General features: G+C 34.0%; 1 protein-coding gene across 1 annotated transcript in view; it reads right to left on the reverse strand.

Moving 5' to 3' along the window:
• Positions 1-17464, reverse strand: part of Rme-8 (receptor mediated endocytosis 8) — a 251427-nt gene that overhangs the window by 136661 nt on the left and 97302 nt on the right. The window contains exon 10 of the mRNA XM_089095924.1: positions 229-384. Within this exon, the coding sequence (XP_088952050.1) occupies positions 229-384 (156 nt within the window). The remainder of the gene's footprint in view (positions 1-228; positions 385-17464) is intronic.

Consider the following 17464-nt stretch of genomic DNA (forward strand, 5'->3'; position numbering starts at 1 on the left):
CATTTTTACCCCCTCTCCCATGTACACTGTACTTACGATGGTAAAATAAGACATAAGAAATGAGATATGAAAACAATAGAAAAATACTTGAGGTAGGTAACCAGTTGTATAATATTACATTACTGTTTTCAAACTTGTGATTGGTCAAGAGTTACAGACACTTAAGATTGTATAAAGTAAAGTGTGAACTGCCCTTAATAATTGCAATAGCCTACGCTCTATATATACCTGGAAAAGTCTGAATATAGTTTTCCCTCTGTCTGCTACCATTTCCAAGAGTGTGTCAAAATGCTTCTCGTCCGTAGTTTCACTATAAGGAGCCGATAGCGCAAAATTCAAAAAATCAAGCATGGCAACAACGACCAAAGCGCCAGTTCCTCTCTCCTGAAAAGTAAGAACTGCTATGACAGATTCTGACAACCTAAACAGTATGACATCTCTAAAAAACAAGTTGTACGAACAGAAAACAGTTAAGTTACATGGCCAAAAAAAAAATATTTCTGTAAATTTTACTAAAGCCTTACTTTATTTTCAGTTATTTTAGCTTTTTCATTTGACACTAATGGGGAGGACCATTTAAACCTATTTAGGACCATTAGACCATTTAGTTCTGACCATCGGTTTGGTCGGTTCACGAACTCATTCATAAAATCCTACCAGATTTTTTTGAGGCTCAGAAATTCAAAAATATGCTCCAAGCCGGGAACAATTCTTTGACCAGTGTAAAAATACGTTTCCTTTTTTATAGCAAAGCTACTCCGATTTCCTTGAAAAAATTATTCCACACATGCTCACATGCCTAATTCTGTTTAAAAATCGTCAATCGAAAAAAAAAATATCAAAATATTGTCTATGTACAATAAAAAAACAGTTTTATTTTAGTTATAAAACTTAATTTGAATAGTTTAAAAAAATATCAAAAATCATCTATGTAAAATAAAAAAAAAACACTTTTATTTTAGTTATTCAACTTAGTTCCTTAATCTCTGGCCAACTGTAAAGCATAGATAGAGATAATACCACTACCACCACTACTACTACTACTAACAACTCACTTGAACAACAAGCCGCCTGAGGGCAACACAGCTACGCACGCTCCTCCTCCATCTCAATCTATTCAAAGCCTCCCACTATACACACTCCCAGGAAGTTCCCATTTCCCCTAATTTTTTCCTTACGACATCCTCCCAACCCGTTCGGAATCAATCTGCTTTTGGTTTAGCCTTAGACGATTGGCCGACAAGGACTATCGTTGGCAATCTCTCATTCTTCATCCACAAAACCTGTCCTAGTTATCCCATCCTTTCTCTCATTATAACCATAGAAAGCAGGATTGAACCCAAGTTTCGTACACTATTTGAGATGCGGTCAGTCAGTCGGACACCCAAAACGATCCGTAGAAAAAAATTCAAATGAATTTACTGAGAAAATGCGCATTGTCAGTTTAATATACATATGCCGATATTTATTCCTTAAAACCTTAATTATTTTTTTATTTCTTAAAGTTATAAAAGTGAAAACACTCAAAAGAATTTTTTTCAGTTAAGTACAAATTATATTCTTCCTTTTAGAAAGCATAGGGTTTGGAAGCCTAATCAGATTAATTTCTGCTCATTTTGAGTTAGACTTATTTTAATTTCTGTTTGTTTTGGGTTTCATTTATTTGTTGATACTGATGTGGTAGTTGTATACTTAGTAAATCATTTCATTTTATTTTTGTTCGTTTTTGGTTTAATGGAGTTCTTTACTTTTTTTGAAAAACCCATTTTGTGCAAAAACCTTTTTTGATTAATTTCTGTTCGTTTTTTATTGACGTAGTCTTTTTCAGGGAGAAAGACTGAGCCTTTTGTGAAGTTAAACAACCATCCCCAATAAGAAACTTAAATATCCCTTGGGCATAACATACAACCCTTGCCCCTAATCTCTGGGGTTTGTTTCAACCTCAAAAGCCTTGTTATATGATATTTAGACTACTTGAATAGAAAGCCTATCTCAGAATTTCTATTAGACACATTTCGGGACAATACGACGTGTGTGTAGGGTGGAGGGGATAACTGCCCTCTGATCACTTTGACTCTTAAAAAAAGCACTAGAGCGTCTGATTACCAATCCAATGAGTGCCCTACAAAGTTTATATGACCCCACTTTCTATAAAAACCCTATATGTCCCCAGGGTATACCTTACAACCCTTGCCCTTAGGGCTGAGGTGATTTTTTATCCTCAACGACATAATTTCCAGACCTTTCTGATAGGCTGAGCAAAATGTCAGTAGGGTAAGAGGTACCATTTTGCTCACGCCCCTAGGAATTCCTATGCTATTTGCTCACGCCCCTAGGAATCTCCATGTTATTTGCCGAGACAATGGATTTGCTTGCCTTATGTTCCTTCCATTGTTATTCTATGGGAACCTCTACACGTGATTAAACACGTCATGAAACCACGTGCTATTTGCTTATGTCCTGTTGGTACCATTCCAAACGAGTGGGGATTCCCCTCCTGTTCCTAAACATTTCAAAAAAAGATAACAGTTTGAACGGGGGATTCTCCGCACACATTTTTTTCAAATCAAAGTTTTTTTTTCAATAACTTTGGGTTTTTTTTTTAGAGCTTACACCTGTTTTTTAGGCAGCCAATCAGAGCACTGCTTAACAATTAATCATTGAAACCCCGTATAAAGTGTTCATAAATTAGAATTTAATCTTCATTATGTATTGGCATATCGAGCAAAGTACACTGGATTTTATTAACTCTGTAAAAATTTATATTTAAATTTTCAATGTGAGTAAACTTTAATTATTTATTTCAAAAAAAAAAAATCTTTTTACTAGTAAATTCAAATTTCAGGGGGAATTAGCCCCCCGCCCCTCCAAAAAAACAAACATTAAAAATATAAAGAGTATGTTCGATAGAAAACGCTAAGTATGCTTTTTTCTATTATGTAAAAAAAAAACTCCCTTTTCCATTGCTCTGTTAGGAGCATAATTCTGTAGTTTTAGTTCTTTTTCGTTCAAAAGAATCCTTTTCCAATCGCGCGTTTAAAATGTACTGTCTTCTTCCGCTCTAAATTAAACCATCTGTGTTTAACATGTTACCAAAGAGGGGATGATTTCAAGACAACATTTGGCATGCGTCTTATCAGGATTAAGAAAACAAAAAGATGGATATGTGCAATTCAAGACTCATTGACAAAAGAGTTTGTTTTTTGACCAAATTAGACAGATATTTTTCAATTGTATTTGATGAAAGCAAATGGATTTCACAGATGATTAAGAGGCTTTTATAAAAATATATGACTGGGAAGAGGGCAATGAATCAATTCTAACACGGTTTTTCTTTACTTGGTATCCGTTAAAAACGAAATTTTTGTGTTAAATAAGTAATTCTTGTATCTTTTAAAAGAGCTTTACGGGGTTTGAGAGAGACTCTGTTCCCTTATTCCGTGTGGTTAGAGGGGATTCTTTGTGCAGACAAATTTTTTCTTCTGTAAAAAAGGGAATTGTTTTTTTCATGCTAAATTTTGCCTTCTTTTTTAAGGAAGAAGATTCATAAAATTACTGTCCCCCGGAAAAGGGAGCGAAGACTAACGGCGTTGCTCCAATACAACAAGTGAAGATAGGCAGCCCATTGGGGGCCACTCACATCCATTCCAAAACGACGCTGCCTGCCCAAAACTCACCAGTACCAACTCCTACGCAGCCAGGTAGAAAGCTGAAAAGAGACTGGATAGTTGCTCACATGATGGGGAGCCCCACTGGCTCACCTGTAAAATCCAGTGACATTGCTATGTCACTGCTATGTCACATCTATGCAAGAAACGGACGGCACTCAACAGCAGTCTGAATTTGGAAATGTAGAGTATTTTCACCTCTAGCTTCTACCTATTTCTATCCAACTTTTTTTTGTTTGTTTTTTTAAGTATTTTCTTTTTGCCATTTTTCAACACCGTAAAAGTTTATGTCAGAGATATTAAAATGTTAATCTCCCCCCCACCCCCGACCATTGTTTTAAATTTTTCTGCCACCCTCAGAGATAGCTGAATATAATGCATTTTTTTTATTAGCAAAGAAAGCACTCGTTTGCGTCTTTCTGAACTTTCTGTGGGAGGGGGGTGGAGGCAAGTATTTAGTTTAAATAATTCTAGGAGGAATTGAGTTTTGAGGATGGGTATGAAAATGAACATGTTTTTTTTAACTTTATAAAATAATGGTTATTTCATATAGAAAATAAAACCTTTTTTCTATAGGTTAATGACTTAGCCTTTTCGACATTTTTCAACATCGTAAAAGTGTATGTCAGAGATATTAAAATGTTAATATCCCCCCCCCCCACCCCCGACCATTGTTTTAAATTTCTCTGCCCCCCTCAGAGATAGCTGAATATAATGCATTTTTTTTATTAGCAAAGAAAGCACTCTTTTGCGTCTTTCTGAACTTTCTGTGGGAGGGGGGTGGAGGCAAGTATTTAGTTTAAATAATTCTAGGAGGAATTGAGTTTTGAGGATGGGGTGAAAAAATGAACATGTTTTTTTTTAACTTTATAAAATAATGGTTATTTCACATAGAAAATAAAACCTTTTTTCTATAGGTTAATGAATTAACCTTTTCGACATTTTTCAACAACGTTAAAGTGTATGTCAGAGATATTAAAATGTTAATCTCCCCCACCCCCGACCATTGTTTTAAATTTCTCTGCTCCCCTCAGAGGCGGTTGAGTTGCATAGTCTCGTTTGAAAAAATTGGAGTTCATACTTAAACAGTTCTATTAAGAGCTATTGCTATGGAAATGGTTCATTTTTGAATCGAAACTATGCTTTTCTGACTGAAGATACACATTTGAATCAGAAAATGTGAAAATGTACACCATTGAAACAGAGAAAAGTGTTTTGACGATATTTTCTATAATTTCGTCTGAAAAATAGGAGTTCACGCTTAAAAAGTTCTATTAAGAGCTATTTTTATGGAAATGCTTTAGTTGAAAATAAAGTTTTAACAAGAAATGTCTGAAAAGTATTTTTTGGGGGATGGGGCGAGGACAGATTGGATGTCTCAGACTAGTTATAGTGCTGTACTCTGGCATGAATTGCTTTCGAAAACCCGGATGAATTAGTTGAAAATAAAGTTTAACAGGAAATGTCCGTGAAGTATTTTTGGGGGGATTGGGGCGATGACAAAGTGGATGTCTCAGACTAGTTATAGTGCTGTACTCTGGCATGAATTGCTTTCGAAAACCCAGATGAATTATTTGAAAATAAATTTTTAACAAGAAATGTCTGAAAAGTTTTTTTTTTCTTAAACACAATGGGCTGAAATAAAAGCGGAACTCTTAAAATCACAACTCAAGGTCAGTAAATAATTCCTTTGTTTTTCTTTTGTTAAACACGATTGGCTGAAATAAAAGCGGAACTTTTAAAATCACAACAACTAAAGGTCGGTAAATAATTCCTTTATTGTTTTTTTTTGTTAAACACGAGCTATTGTAGAAAATAATTTCAAAGTACCAAGTCACATGATAGTTACGCTATTATAGAAAATTTTTTCAAAGTACCAAGTCACATTATAGTTACGCTATTATAGAAAATAATTTCAAAGTACCAAGTTACATGATAGTTACGCTATTGCAGAAAATAATATTAACGTAACAAGTCACATGATATTTACGCCCTTATAGAAAATAATTTCAAAGTACCAAGTCACATGATAGTTATGCTAATATAGAAAATAATTTCAAAGTACCAAGTCACATGATAGTTATGCTATCGTAGAAAATAATTTCAAAGTACCAAATCACATGATATTTACGCTATTTTATAAAATAATATCAAAGTACCAAGTCACATTATAGTTTCGCTATTATAGAAAATAATTTCAAAGTACCAAGTCACTGGATAGTTACGCTATTTTAGAAAATAATTTCAAAGTACCATGTCACATGATAGTTACGCTTTTGTAGAAAATAATTTCAAAGTACCAAGTCACATGATAGTTACGCTTTTGTAGAAAATAATTTCAAAGTACCAAGTCACATTATAGTTACGCTATTTTAGAAAATAATTACAAAGTACAAAGTCACATGATAGTTACGCTATTGTAGAAAATAATTTCAAAGTACCAAGTCACATGATAGTTACGATATTGTAGAAAATAATTTCAAAGTATAACGTCACATGATAGTTAGGCTATTGTAGAAAATAATTTCAAAGTATCAAGTCACATGATAGATATGCTATTTTAGAAAATAATTTCAAAGTACCAAGTCAAATGATAGTTACACTATTATAGAAAATAATTTCAAAGTACCTAGTCACATTATAGTTACGCTATTGTAGAAAATAATTTCAAACTACCAAGTCACATGATAGTTATGCTTTTGTAGAAAATAATTTCAAAGTACCATCTCACATGATAGTTACGCTATTGTAGAAAATAATTTCAAAGTAACAAGTCTCATTATATTTACGCTCTTGTAGAAAATAATTTCAAAGTACCATGTCACATGATAGTTACGCTTTTGTAGAAAATAATTTCAAAGTACCAAGTCTCATGATAGTTACGCTTTTGTAGAAAATAATTTCAAAGTACCAAGTCACATGATAGTTACGCTATTGTAGAAAATAATTTCAAAGTACCAAGTCACATGATAGTTACAGCTATTGTAGAAAATAGTTTCAAAGTATCAAGTCACATGATAGTTACGCTATTATAGAAAATAATATCAAAGTATCAAGTCACATGATAGTTACGCTATTGTAGAAAATAATTTCAAAGTACCAAGTCACATGATAGTTACGCTATTATAGAAAATAATTCCAAAGCACCAACTCACATGATAGTTATGCTATTTTAGAAAATAATTTCAAATTACCAAGTCACATGATAGTTACTCTTTTATAGAAAATAATTTCAAAGTACCAAGTCAGATGATAGTTACGCTCTTGTAGAAAATAATTTCAAAGTACCAAGTCACATTATAGTTACGCTATTGTAGGAAATAATTTCAAAGTACCAAGTCACATTATAGTTACGCTATTGTAGAAAATAATTTCAAAGTACCAAGTCACATGATAGTTACGCTATTGTAGAAAATAATTTCAAAGTATAAAGTCACATAATAGTTACGCTATTGTAGAAAATAATTTCAAAGTATCAAGTCACATGATAGTTACGCTATTGTAGAAAATAATTTCAAAGTACCAAGTCAAACGATAGTTACGCTATTATAGAAAATAATTTCAAAGTACCAAGTCACATTATAGTTATGCTATTGTAGAAAATAATTTCAAAGTACCAAGTCAAATGATAGTTACGCTTTTGTAGAAAATAATTTCAAAGTACCATGTCACATGATAGTTACGCTTTTGTAGAAAATAATTTCAAAGTACCAAGTCACATGATAGTTACGCTATTGTAGAAAATAATTTCAAAGTATCAAGTCTCATTATAGTTACGCTATTGTAGAAAATAATTTCAAAGTACCATGTCACATGATAGTTACGCTTTTGTAGAAAATAATTTCAAAGTACCAAGTCACATTATAGTTACGCTATTGTAGAAAATAATTTCAAACTACCAAGTCACATTATAGTTACGCTATTGTAGAAAATAATTTCAAAGTACCAAGTCACATTAGAGTTACGCTATTGTAGAAAGTAATTTCAAACTACCACGTAACATGATAGTTACGTTATTGTAGAAAATAATTTCAAAGTACCAAGTCACATGATAGTTACGCTATTTTATAAAATAATTTCAAAGTATCAAGTCACATTATAGTTACGCTATTGTAGAAAATAATTTCAAAGTACCAAGTCTCATGATAGTTACACTATTATAGAAAATAATTTCAAAGTACCAAGTCACATTATAGTTAGGCTATTGTAGAAAATAATTTCAAAGTACCAAGTCACATGATAGTTACGCTTTTGTAGAAAATAATTTCAAAGTACCATGTCACATGATAGTTACGCTTTTGTAGATAATAACTTCAAAGTACCAAGTCACATGATAGTTACGCTATTGTAGAAAATATTTTCAAAGTATCAAGTCACATTATAGTTACGCTTTTTTAGAAAATAATTTCAAAGTACCAAGTCACATTATAGTTACGCTTTTGTAGAAAATAATTTCAAAGTACCAAGTCACATGATAGTTACGCTATTGTAGAAAATAATTTCAAAGTATCAAGTGACATGATAGTTACGATATTGTAGAAAATAATTTCAAAGTAAAAAGTCACATTATAGTTACGCTATTGTAGAAAATAATTTCAAAGTATCAAGTCACATGATAGTTACGCTATTGTAGAAAATAATTTCAAAGTATCAAGTCACATGATAGTTACGCTATTGTAGAAAATAATTTCAAAGTACCAAGTCACATGATAGTTACGTTATTATAGAAAATAATTTCAAAGTACCATGTCACATGACAGTTACGCTATTGTAGAAAATAATTTCAAAGTACCATGTCACATGATATTTACGCTTTTGTAGAAAATAATTTCGAAGTACAAAGTCACATGATAGTTACGCTTTTGTAGAAAATAATTTCAAAGTATCAAGTCTCATTATAGTTACGCTATAGTAGAAAATAATTTCAGAGTACCAAGTCACATGATAGTTACACTATTATAGAAAAGAATTTCAAAGTACCAAGTCGCATGATAGTTACGCTATTGTAGAAAATAATTTCAAAGTACCAAGTCACATGATAGTTACGCTTTTGTAGAAAATAATTTCAAAGTAACAAGTCACATGATAGTTACTCTATTGTAGAAAATAATTCCAAAGTACCAAGTCACATTATAGTTACGCTTTTGTAGAAAATAATTTCAAAGTACCAAGTCACATGATAGTTACGCTATTGTAGAAAATAATTTCAAAGTAACAAGTCACATAATAGTTAAGCTATTGTAGAAAATAATTTCAAAGTACCAAGTCACATGATAGTTACGCTTTTGTAGAAAATAATTTCAAAGTACCAAGTCACATGATAGTTACGCTATTATAGAAAATAATTTCAAAGTACCAAGTCACATTATAGTTACGCTATTGTAGAAAATAATTTCAAAGTACCAAGTCACATGATAGTTACGCTTTTGTAGAAAATAATTTCAAAGTACCATGTCACATGATAGTTACGCTTTTGTAGAAAATAATTTCAAAGTACCAAGTCACATGATAGTTACGATATTTTAGAAAATAATTTCAAAGTATCAAGTCTCATTATAGTTACGCTTTTGTAGAAAATAGTTTCAAAGTACCAAGTCACATGATAGTTACGCTTTTTTAGTATATAATTTCAAAGTACCTTTTCTAATTATAGTTACTTTTTTGTAGAAAATTATCTCACAGTACGATGTAACAATATAGTTACTCTATTGTTGAAAAAAGTGTCAAAGGACCATCCGATATTATAGTTACGCTATTGTTGAAAAGAATTTCAAAGTACAATGACACTTTATAGTTAAGCTATTGTAAAACATAATTTCAAATTATCAAGTCTCATGATTATTACGCTTTTGTATAAAATAATTTCAAAGTATCAAATCACATGATAGTTATGCTATTGTAGAAAATAATTTCAAAGTACCAAGTCACATGATAGTTACGCTATTATAGAAAATAATTTCAAAGTACCAAGTCACATGATAGTTAAGCTATTGTAGAAAATAATTTCAAAGTACCAAGTCACATGACAGTTACGCTTTTGTAGAAAATAATTTCAAAGTACCATGTCACATGATAGTTACGCTTTTGTAGAAAATAATTTCAAAGTACCAAGTCACATGATAGTTACGCTATTGTAGAAAATAATTTCAAAGTATCAAGTCTCATTATAGTTACGCTATTGTAGAAAATAATTTCAAAGTACCATGTCACATGATAGTTACGCTTTTATATAAAAGAATTTCAAAGTACCAAGTCACTTGAGAGTTACGCTATTGTAAAAATCAATATAAAAGAACAAAGTCACATGATTGTTATGATATTATGAATAATAATATCAATAAACCAAGTCAAATGATATTTACGCTTTGGTATAAAATAATTTCAAATATAAATGTCAAATGTTAGTTAAGCTATTATAGAAATTAATTTCAACATACCAAGAAATTTAATTCAGAAAATTATGGAAAAAAAAAATTAGACGAGGTTACGTGCGCGCACGTAACCTCGTCTAATTTTTTTTTCATAATTTCCTGAATTAAATTTCTTGGTACGTTGAAATTATTTTCTACAATAGCGTAACTATCATGTGACTTGGTACTTTGAAATTATTTTCTACAATAGCGTAACTATCATGTGACTATTGTACTGAAATTATTTTCTACAATAGCGTAACTATCATGTGACTTATTACTGAAATTATTTTCTACAAAAGCTGTAACTATCATGTGACTTGTACTTTGAAATTATTTTCTACAAAAGCTGTAACTATCGTGTGACTTGATACTTTGAAATTATTTTCTACAATAGCGTAACTATAATGTGACTTGTACTTTGAAATTATTTTCTATAATAGCGTAACTATCATGTGACTAGGTACTTGAAATTATTTTCTACAATAGCGTAACTATCATGTGACTTGATACTTTGAAATTATTTTCTACAATAGCGTAACTATCATGTGACTTGATACTTTGAAATTATTTTCTACAATAGCGTAACTATCATGTGACTTAGTACTTTGAAATTATTTTCTACAATAGCGTAACTATAATGTGACTTGGTACTTTCAAATTATTTTCTACAAAAGCGTAACTATCATGTGACTTGGTACTTTGAAATTATTTTCTACAATAGCGTAACTATAATGTGACTTGGTACTTTGAAATTATTTTCTATACTAACGTAACTATCATGTGACTAATTACTTTGAAATTATTTTCTACAATAGCATGTAACTATAATGTGACTTGGTACTTAAATTATTTTCTACAAAAACGTAACTATCATGTGACTTATTACTTTGAAATTATTTTCTACAATAGCGTAACTATAATGTGACTTGGTACTTTGAAATTATTTTCTATAATAGCTTGTAACTATCATGTGACTTGGTACTTTGAAATTATTTTCTACAATAGCGTAACTATCATGTGACTTGGGTACTTTGAAATTATTTTCTATAATTAGCAACTATCATGTGACTTGGTACTTTGAAATTATTTTCTACAATAGCGTAACTATAATGTTACTTGGTACTTTGAAATTATTTTCTATAATAGCGTAACTATCATATGACTTGGTACTTTGAAATTATTTTCTACAATAGCTCTTGTTTAACAAAAAAAACAACAAAGGAATTATTTACTGACCTTTAGTTGTTGTGATTTTAAAAGTTCCGCTTTTATTTCAGCCAATCGTGTTTAACAAAAAAAAAAGAATTATTTACTGACCTTGAGTTGTGGTTTTAAGAGTTCCGCTTTTATTTCAGCCAATTGTGTTAAACAAAAAAAACAACTTTTCAGACATTTCTTGTTAAAACTTTATTTTCAACTAATTCATCCGGGTTTTCGAAAGCAATTCATGCCAGAGTACAGCACTATAACTAGTCTAAGAAATCCACTCTGTCTTCGCCCCACCCCCCAAAAAATACTTTCCAGACATTTCTTGTTAAAACTTTATTTTCAACTAATTCATCCGGGTTTTTGAAAGCAATTCATGCCAGAGTACAGCACTATAACTAGTCTAAGACATCCACTCTGTCATTGCTCCTACCCCAAAAAATACTTTTCAGACATTTCTTGTTAAAACTTTATTTTCAACTAATTCATCCGGGTTTTTCTCAAGCAATTCATGCCAGAGCACAGCACTATAACTAGTCTAAGACATCCCCTCTGTCATCGCCCCCACCCCCCAAAAAAATACTTTTCAGACATTTCTTGTTAAAACTTTATTTCAACTAATTCATCCGGGTTTTCGAAAGCAATTCATACCAGAGTACAGCACTATAACTAGTCTAAGACATCCACTCTGTCATCGCCCCCCCCCCCCCAAAAAAATACTTTTCAGACATTTCTTGTTAAAACTTTATTTGAACTAATTCATCCGGGCGTTCGAAAGCAATTCATGCCAGATTACAACACTATAACTAGTCTAAGATATCCACTCTGTCATCGCCCCTACTCTCCCAAAAAATTACTTTTCAGACATTTCTTTTTAAATCTTTATTTTCAACTAATTCATTTGGGTTTTTCACCAGCAATTCGTACCCCAGTACAGCACTATCACTAGTCTCAAACATCCACTCTGTCACCGCCCCCCCCCCCAAAAAAATACTTTTCAGACATTTCTTGTTAAAACTTTATTTTCAACTAATTCATCCGGGTTTTTCACAAGCAATTCGTACCACAGTACAGCACTATAACTAGTCTAAGACATTCACTCTGTCATCGCCCTCACCCCCCTCCCCCCCAAAAAAAAAATACTTTTCAGACATTTCTTGTTAAAACTTTATTTTCCAACTAATTCATCCGGGTTTTCGAAAGCAATTCATGCCAGAGTACAGCACTATAACTAGTCTGAGACTTTCACTCTGTCGTCGCCCCATCCCCCCAAAAAATACTTTTCAGACATTTCTTTTTAAAACTTTATTTTCAACTAATTCATCCGGGATTTCGAAAGCAATTTGTACCACAGTACAGCACTATAAATAGTCTGAGACATCAAATTGGTCATCGCCCCATCCCCCCAAAAAATACTTTTCAGACATTTCTTGTTAAAACTTTATTTTCAACTAATTCATCCAGGTTTTCGAAAGCAATTCATGCCAGAGTACAGCACTATAAGTAGTCTAAGACATCAGCTCTGGCATCGCCCCCATCCCCCAAAAAACACTTCAGACATTTCTTGTTAAAACTTTATTTTCAACTAATTCATCCGGGTTTTCGAAAGCAATTCCTACCAAAGTACAGCACTATCACTAGTCTTAGACATCCACTCTGTCCTTGCTCCATCCCCCCAAAAAATACTTTTCAGACATTTCTTGTTAAAACTTTATTTTCAACTAATTCATCCGGGTTTTTGAAAGCAATTCGTACCAGAGTACAGCACTATAGCTAGTCTTAGACATTTACTCTGTTATTACCCACATCCCTCCGAAAATACTTCCCAGACATTTCTTGTTAAAACTTTATTTTCAACTAATTCATCCGGATTTTCGAAAACACTTCTTGCCAGAGTAACGCATTATAGGTAGTCTGAGACATTGACTCGGTTCCCGCTCCATCCCCCAAAAAATACTTTTCAGACATTTCTTGTTAAAACTTTATTTTCAACTAAAGCATTTCCATAAAAATAGCTCTTAATAGAACTTTTTAAGCGTGAACTCTTATTTTTCAGACGAAATTATAGAAAATATCGTGTAAACACACTTCTCTGTTTCAATTGTGTACATTTTCACATTTTCTGATTCAAATGTGTATCTTCAGTCAGAAAAGCATAGTTTCGATTCAAAAATGAACCATTTCCATAGCAATAGCTCTTAATAGAACTGTTTAAGTATGAACTCCAATATTTTCCAACGAGACTATGCAACTCAACCGCCTCTGAGGGGGGTAGAGAAATTTAACACAAGAATCGGGGGTGGGGGGAGATTAACATTTCAATATCTCTTACGTACACTTTTACGATGTTGAAAAATGTCGAAGAGGTTAATTCATTAACGTATAGAAAACAGGTTCTATTTTCTATGTGAAATAACCATTATTTTATAAAGTAAAAAAAAACGTTCATTTTCACCCCATCCTCAAAACTCAATTTCTCCTTGAACTATTTAAACTAAATACTTGCCTCCACCCCTCTCCCACAGAAAGTTCAGAAAGACGCAAAAGAGTGCTTTCTTTGCTAATAAAAAAAATGCATTATATTCAGCTATCTCTGAGGGGAGCAGAGAAATTTAAAACAATGGTCAGGGGTGGGGGGGAGATTAATATTTTAATATCTCTGACATACACTTTTACGATATTGAAAAATGTCGAAAAGGTTAATTCATTAACCTATAGAAAAAAGGTCTCATTTTCTATATGAAATAACCATTATCTTATCAAGTTAAAAAAAACATGTTCAAATTCATCCCTACTCAAAATACAAGTCCTCCTAGGAATGTTTAAACTAACTACTTGTATCCGCCCCCATCCGACAAAGGGTTCAGAAACACAGAAAGGAGTGCTGATTTTGCTAATAAAAAAAAATGCATTAGATTCAGCTATCTCTGAGGGAGGGGGGCAGAGAAATTTAAAACAATGGTCGGGGGTGGGGGGGGGGGAGATTAACATTTTAATATCTCTGAAATACACTTTTACGGTGGTGAAAAATGGTGAAAAGAAAATACTTAAAAAAACAAACAAAAAAAAGTTGGATACAAAGAGGAAGAAACTAGAGGTGAAAATACTCTAAATTTGCAAATCTAGAATACTGTTGAGTTACGTCCGTTTCTTGCATAGATGTGGTGGTGATGTCACTGCATTTTACAGGTGAGCCAGTGGGGCTCCCCATTATGGGAACAACCATCCATTCTCTTTTCAGCTTTCTACCTGGCTGCATAGGAGTTGGCACTGGTGAGTTTTGAGCAGGCAGCGTCGGTTTGGAATGGATGTGAGTGGCCCCCAATGGACCGCCTATCTCCACTTGTTGTATTGGAGCGACGCCGTTAGTCTTAGCTCTCTTTTCCGGGGGAGAGTAATTGTAATTGTAGTTGAAACAAATTTGTGCGGGGAATCCCCCGTTCATACTGTTATCTTTTTTGCAATGTTTAGGAACAGGCGGGGAATCCCCCGATAAACTTGGAAAATTTTTAAAAAAACATAATCTCTCTGTTTCTTTCAAAACCGAACAAAAAGTTGAACACTTTTTCAACTCAGGAAAGGATAAAACAGACCAAGTACTGGGTAGTGGTGTCTACAGAATCCCGTGTTCTTGTGGAAAATTTTACATTGGTAGGACCCATCAACAACTAGGTGAACGTTTGCATGAGCACAAAATTTCAATAGATAAGTCCCTCAGATTAAAAAATAACAATGACAACTATTATTCGGCATTGGCTTCACATATTTTCGTAAATCCGACCCATCTAGTTCTGTTTGACGAGGCAACCTTAATATCAACTGTAAATGGCGTACCACAAACTTTTAAAGAGGTAATTGAGATAAAAAAATATATAAACCAAAATTTAGCAATAAATAGAGACACTAGAGATATTTCATTAAGCCCAATTTACGACAGTTTAATCTTGAAGGACTCAATCAATATTTTCACCCGAAATAACGAAAAAGAACCTATTTGCATATCTAATGAAAACCGAAACTGTAGACCAGCTAAAACTATTGCAAGGCGAAAGAGCCTTGCCCAATCATCTTGGTAAATTCATTTTCATTGATTCCTGCCTGGTTTTTATCCAGTGTCTGTTCGTCTTTGTTGGGTAAACTTCGAAAGGTTAGAGTTTTCTGTTTTTTTTTTTTGTTTTTTTTGTTTTTTTTTTTAGCACTGAGGACGACTTGGTGGAGGTCCTTGTCGAAATATTTGCTTATATTTTGTCATTTTTATGATTCGCCACTGGCTGACAAAATCCTCGTTTTTTCACCCTTTTTGATTTTATTTTTCATTTTGTTACTTTCTCTCCTCTCTGAGTTTCATTTGTCATTGAAGATTATCAAGTCTGACGTGTCAAATGAGCTGGACAACGTTATCATCAAACTCGGAGGCTTTCACTTGATGATGAGCTTCGTCGGATGCATAGGGCACCTGATGCAAGACAGTGGGCTCAAAGAAATCTTGGAAATAGTATACGCACCGGCAACGGTACCACATATACTCTGGGAAAGTGATTTCTACAACTATTAGAGCTCACATTCTCGTGAGCTCGGCTCTCTATGCTCATATTTTAGGACAAGATACGGGAATTTTGGATACTCTCGGCCTTGAAAAACTCTTCAACGACACCCTTGAGGGAAAAATGTCCCCCAGACACCTTGACGAAGCACCAGAGCTGGGACTACTGGAAAGTATTATCAAACAGAAGATTGAAGACCTATGAGATCACCGATCAGCAAGGTCTGGCTGCAGTACCGTTACATGGTTTATACGTGCCGAGAGACTAGGCCTATGGAACTTGCATTTGCAGGTTGCAGCAGAAATGCTTCCCTACCTAGCCGCATCTGGGTACAACCTTTACTTGAAATCTGTCTGGTTGTACATCCAAGAGATGACTAAACTTCTCGATCGTCACCCAAGAATGTTTCAGATGTTCAGTGAGCAAGGACACACGATTATAAGGTCAGATCGGAGCTGGGCCGGACTCTCAGTAGACATAGTTATTGAACAAGAGTACATGCGAAGCCTAAAGACATCAGGAGAACTCACTGGTGGTGGTGGCATGACTGAAGAACAGAGAGCGATTTGGGTTCTATCGAGGCCGGCGGGTCTTGAGGTCAACCTGTTGATGCAGAACCTGACGAATATCGGCTACTCTACAAGCGAGCAGCATCGTGACTTGATTCTGAACAGACAAAACCGTGACTGTGGAGATACCGCAAAGTTGGTAGATTTCTTCGAAGTGTCATCCCCATTCAAAGGCAATGTACAACTGAGAAACGTTGCAAATGGAGTAACTTCATCTCCAGGCGTGAATGTTGACGAAGCCGAATCTGCTGGGAAGAAAATCTTAGACAAGATGTCAGAAAAGACCTTGAAGGAACACGTCTTTAAAAAGAAAGAACAAGTAACTCTGATGACCAAAAAAAAGTCGGGCTCTTCTGAGGTGGCGCACATCGACCCGGCACTTTTTTTTCAGAGGTTCATTATCGTTACCCAGAGGTCTAGTCTCAAGGAAGAATATTTCAAGTTTGAGCTCTGTACCATTCCTCCTACTCTTTCCAAAAGAAACGGATTCATGCGAAAGGCCAACAAGCCCGAGCTAGCAAAAGCAGTCTATCAGTCATATGGTTTGATGCTCAGTCCCCAAGACCGGTGGGAATTACCAGCTTCGTCTTAGACGGGGGCGCCCTTCTCCATCAGATCCCGTGGAAGGTCGCTTCCACATACAAGGCTATCACGTCTTCGTACATTCATTACGTCGAAAAAAGTATCCCCGTGCAGTTGTCGTCTTCGACGGATACGACGGCGGTCCGTCAATCAAAGATGCAACCTATTTGTGTCGAGCTGAATCTGTCGGCCACGAAGTGTTATTTACCGAAGACATGAATCTTTGCATAAAGAAAGAGGAGTTTCTTTCATGCAAGGACAAGAAATCGCGTTTTCTGAAGATTCTTGGAAGCGCTCTGGTAGCCAGCGTCTGCGACGTATAACACTCTGAAGGAGATGCTGATCTAGACATAGTGAAGAAGGCTAAGGAAACTGCACTTCATAGCGACACCATTGTGGTTGCTGATGACACGGATGTTCTCGTCCTCCTCATCTGTCATGCAGACACGAGTTCAAATCGAGTTTACTTCTCGCCGGAAGCG

This window comes from Artemia sp. Qi Xiang Cuo, chromosome 10 (genome assembly GCF_049724085.1).
Source record: "Artemia sp. Qi Xiang Cuo chromosome 10, ASM4972408v1, whole genome shotgun sequence".
Lineage (NCBI taxonomy): Eukaryota > Metazoa > Arthropoda > Branchiopoda > Anostraca > Artemiidae > Artemia > Artemia sp. Qi Xiang Cuo.